The 4,568-nt window shown below is 36.8% G+C and overlaps 1 protein-coding gene across 1 annotated transcript in view; it reads right to left on the bottom strand.

Moving 5' to 3' along the window:
• Positions 1–3,570: 3,570 nt before the first annotated feature.
• Positions 3,571–4,568, bottom strand: part of KLRD1 (killer cell lectin like receptor D1) — a 6,606-nt gene continuing 5,608 nt past the window's right edge. Inside the window, exon 5 of the mRNA XM_017518181.2 lies at positions 3,571–4,015. Within this exon, the coding sequence (XP_017373670.2) occupies positions 3,878–4,015 (138 nt within the window). The 3' untranslated portion in view covers positions 3,571–3,877. The remainder of the gene's footprint in view (positions 4,016–4,568) is intronic.

The following is a 4,568-nucleotide window of genomic DNA, read 5'->3' on the forward strand; positions in this document are numbered from 1 at the left end:
ACAGGCATGAGCCACCATGCCCAGCCATTTCTACTTTATTTCATTGGTCACACAGGTCAACCCAGTGTAGAAGGAAATTCAACAAAGGTATGTACACCACAGGTAGAAATCATTGATGAGCATCTTGCAACTTGCCTATAACACATAATTTGTAGATTTTTACCCTTTAAAATGAACACAGATTGATAGTAAGAACCATAACTGATTACACATAACAAAATGTATAAGTGCATTTACAACTGGTAAGAAGTGACCTGGAAAAGATTAAAGCAGGAAGTAGAATAATGGCCTTAAGAGTCTCACCTCACACACTTGGGCACGTGTTGGCAAACTGGCCTGTGGACCAAATTTGTCTCACCATATGTTTTGTCAATAAAATTCTTTGGTAACACAGTCAGACCATTGATTTTTGTATTTTTTATGTCTTCTTTAGACTATCATGGCAAGGTTGAGTAGTTTCTACAGAGAATGGCTCACAAAGTTGAAAATAAATGCTACATAGTTCTTTGAAAAAAGTTTTTCGACCACTGGTTAGGATATAAAGAGAAAAGTTTCAGAAAGTCAAAAATTATAGAACTAACATTTCCAGGTATATATAACTGAAAGGAATTATAAGGTTTCAATGAACATACTCATGAAAAGCTTTTAATAAGGGAAAGGAATATGTTACAGTAGGAGAAAGACAATTCAAATCAGCAGTGTGGGACCAAGAGACATCAAGAAACAAGCTCTTCAGTGTTCTTATTTGTACAAAGACACCCTTTATCTCTGGATGAAACATGATATTTGTGTGATGAAACTTGGTTTCAGAAGAACTGAAACTGAAATTTCCTGCAGTCTTGTATGTCCATCTGGTCACATAGCAGACACAAGATTTGTCATTATCTCAGGTGGAAGCTATCAATAAACAAATTGACCCTAGATTCCACTGAGGGATTTTGAACTTTAAAGAGCTCACTATAAAACATTAGTTAGCTAATTGGCCTAACTAATGGTTTATAGTGAGTTCTGACCGTATCACGGCCAAGAGTCAAAAATAGACACCAAGGCATCTCTGGAAATAAACAAAGAGCTGTCCCAGTTCAGCTATAAAATAACTCACTTTCTTATGCATGCATTATGAGAATTAGATGTCATTAACTGATATGGTTTGGCTGTGTCCCCACCCAAATCTCATCTTGAATTGTAGTTCCCATAATCCTCACATTTTGTGGGAGTGAGGAGTGGTAGTGCGAGTGACAGTGAGTTCTCAGTAGATCTGATTATTTAATAAGGGGCCTTTTTCCCTTTTGCTCAGAGCTTCTCCTTACTGCTGCCATGTGAAGAAGGAAGCGTTTTCTTTCCCTTCTGCCATTATTGTAAGTTTCCTGAGGCTTCTTCAGCCCTGAAGAACTGTGAGTCAATTACATCTCTTTATTTTATAAATTACCTAGTCTCGGGTATATTTTTATTAGCAGCATGAGAACAGACTAATACACTAATATTGTGGGTGAGCAACAGGTGTCTGAGCCAGTGGCTTTGAGGTAAAAGAATTTACGAAGACAGTTGTAGGTAAGAAAGGCAGATTCATTAAAGAAAAGTAGGAAAATCTGTTTCCAGGGAGGCAACAGGCAGCATCAGCAGAAGAAAAGCTGACTGCAAAGAAACAAAGGCTTGCTGGGGATGTTATGGAATAGCATTTATGCTGTATGCTGCAGAGGGCTTTGTACAGTACTGATAATGCCAAGGTTGCAGTGAGTTAACTTACAGGTGTCTGGTGATACTTAAGCACATGGCCCACATCCTGGACCATGAAGAAAGGCAGACTAATAGCTTATCTGCTTTCTTTTTCTGCTTTCCCCTGCTCCCACCAGCCTGACTCCTTTTCCCTAATTAGGACTTCACAACTAATGGAGGAACCAAGAATTAATATACTGGGGAAGCCAGAAAATAATTACTTGTCCTAGCATATGTCAATTAAGGAACTAAAAGGCAGTGTTTAAATTATATAAACTGGCTAGGCACAGTGGCTTATGTCTGTAATTCCAGAATTTTGGGAAGCCAAGGCAGGCAGAACCTTTGAGCCCAGGAGTTCAAGACCAACCTCAGAAACATTGAGAAACCCCATCTCTACAAATGATATGAAAAATTAGCTGCACATGGTGGATAGCACCTTAGTCCCAAGTACTCAGAAGGCTGAGGTGGGAGGATCACCTGAGCCCAGGAAGTCGAATCTGCAGTGAACCATAATTGTATCATTGCACTATAGCCTGGGAAATGGGAATGAAACCCTGTCTCAAAAAATAAACAAATAAAATAACATAAACTATGAAGTAGCAGTTGTAACATATTTTTAGGATTATGTGGCTACAGTAGACATAACTCTAAAGTGGTTTCTAATTGGTACCCCAGTGGCCTAGTGTACACCTGCACCATCCCTTCCCCTTTAGTGTGAGTAGGATTTGGGGTTATGATGGGATGTTACTCCATGTTTAGATTACACTAAATGACAAAGATGAGGCAGTTTTTCAGATGCAATTAAGATTCCAAATCCTTCCCTTTTTTGTTTTTGAATAGTCTTGCTCTGTCACACAGCCTAGAGTGCAGTGGTACACTCTTGGCTCACTGCAACCTCCACCTCCTGGGTTCAAGCGATCCTCTTGCCTCAGCTTCCCAAATAACTGGGATTATAGGTGTGCACTATGATGCCCAGCTAATTTTTATATTTTTAGTAGAAACAGGTTTCACCATGTTGGCCATACTGGTTTCGAACTCCTGACCTCAAGTGATCTGCCCGCCTTGGCCTCCCAAAGTGCTGAGATTACAGGCATAAACCACCACATCCAGTCCAAATTCTTCCATCTTAAGTCAATCAAAATGATTTTTTTCATCACAACAATGATGAAAATAGACCAGCTTTGATTCATAAAAGAGAAAAACACTCTAAGTGTTAAAACAGAAGACAATGCCTCATGAGAGGAGGTCAAGGAGATAGAATAGTTAGCACAAAAAAAATATCGATAACCATTACATGCTTGCTTATATTATTTTAAATTTTTTAATTAAAAATATATAATTTTGTAGTCACATGGACAATAAAACCAAAATATTACAAATCTCTAGAAAGTGCAATTCAACATAAGCTGTCTTAGTTCAAATTAAACATATGAAAGATATTATATTTCATCCTATATCTTTTGTAAGTTAACTGAAGTGCATTTTTCCTAAATCAGTCTTCATACAAGAATGTGAAGAGGGCCAGGGATGGTGTTTCACACCTGTAATCCCAGCACTTTGGGAGACCAAGGTGGGAGAATCACTCGAGGCCATGAGTTCAAGACCAGCCTTGGCAACATAGTGAAACCTTGTCTTCACAAAAAATTAAAAAATAAAAATTAGCTGGGCATAGTGGCATGGCGCCTGTAGTCCTAGCTACTTGGGAGGCTGAGTCAGGAGGATCACTTGAGCCCAGGAGTTGAGGTTGTAATGAGCTACGATCTTACCACTGCACTCCAGCCTAGGCAGTGTGAGTTAAATTTTATTTTGTAAATTTTATTTGATGTGAATTAAATTTTATTTAAATTTCTGCTGAGAATTAGCAAGAATGTAGATAAAGTTACATAAATCTGCAATAAAACGACATCAAATTTAACATTAAATATATACATCAAATCAAAATACAAAATTCTTTATATTAACTTTATAATTTCAAATGTAGATGTACAAATTTCATCAATTGTAAAACACATTGTTTCACATATATGACAACTGTCTAAGACACTATTTGAAACATTTATAGATTCTAGAAGTAGACAATAAGTAATAATATAACAGGTGAATGTATCATTATTAGTAATGTTGGGTCTCTACTCTCCACCTTCTCTGCCCCAAGAAACATTTAAATGACCTGTTGCTTACAGATAAAACGATTTTTAATTTCACATGGTTCATCTACAGCATTTCCCTTTGGATTATATGCTATGCAGTTCTTTCGATTAGAAGTTTCAAACAGTGGAAATCTGTAATGAAGAAGAAAAGGTTAACATATGGAAAAAGGAAGTGAGAATGAACAGGGAAGTTTTCAATTAAATAATGTAACCTTTAAAAGCATTTGAGTGAGGTATTAACATATCGAGTCCTTTTTTCTTTTTCAGTGACCACAATTTTCATGATTCTCTAGTGTAATGCTACAAAATACCCCGTTGTTTTCTCGCTGATCAATATCACTGAGGCCAGGGATTTTTCCTTTTTGTTTTTCTGTTCTCATTAATGGTTTAAATGTGTGAAATGCTTCACTTCTATTTTGTTTAAGATGTATTATCCAATCTAGTCTAGGGAAACAGAAACAAGCCAGAGCATAAATTTTGTCCCTGTGTGATGTTGCAAATCTCATGTTTATAAATAAAAATGAGATTCAAAAAGTACACATATACAGAAAATAAATCTACAGTATACAAAATACAAGAGGATGCTGAGAATATTGGAGTCTACTGGAATAGATAAAATAATGGATATACTGTTTTATCTGGACCGCCTCTGTGTATATGAGTATCTGTACATGCACATATACTGCCAAGTGCTTGTACTAA

Source organism: Cebus imitator, unplaced genomic scaffold, assembly GCF_001604975.1.
Source record: "Cebus imitator isolate Cc_AM_T3 unplaced genomic scaffold, Cebus_imitator-1.0 Scaffold660, whole genome shotgun sequence".
Lineage (NCBI taxonomy): Eukaryota > Metazoa > Chordata > Mammalia > Primates > Cebidae > Cebus > Cebus imitator.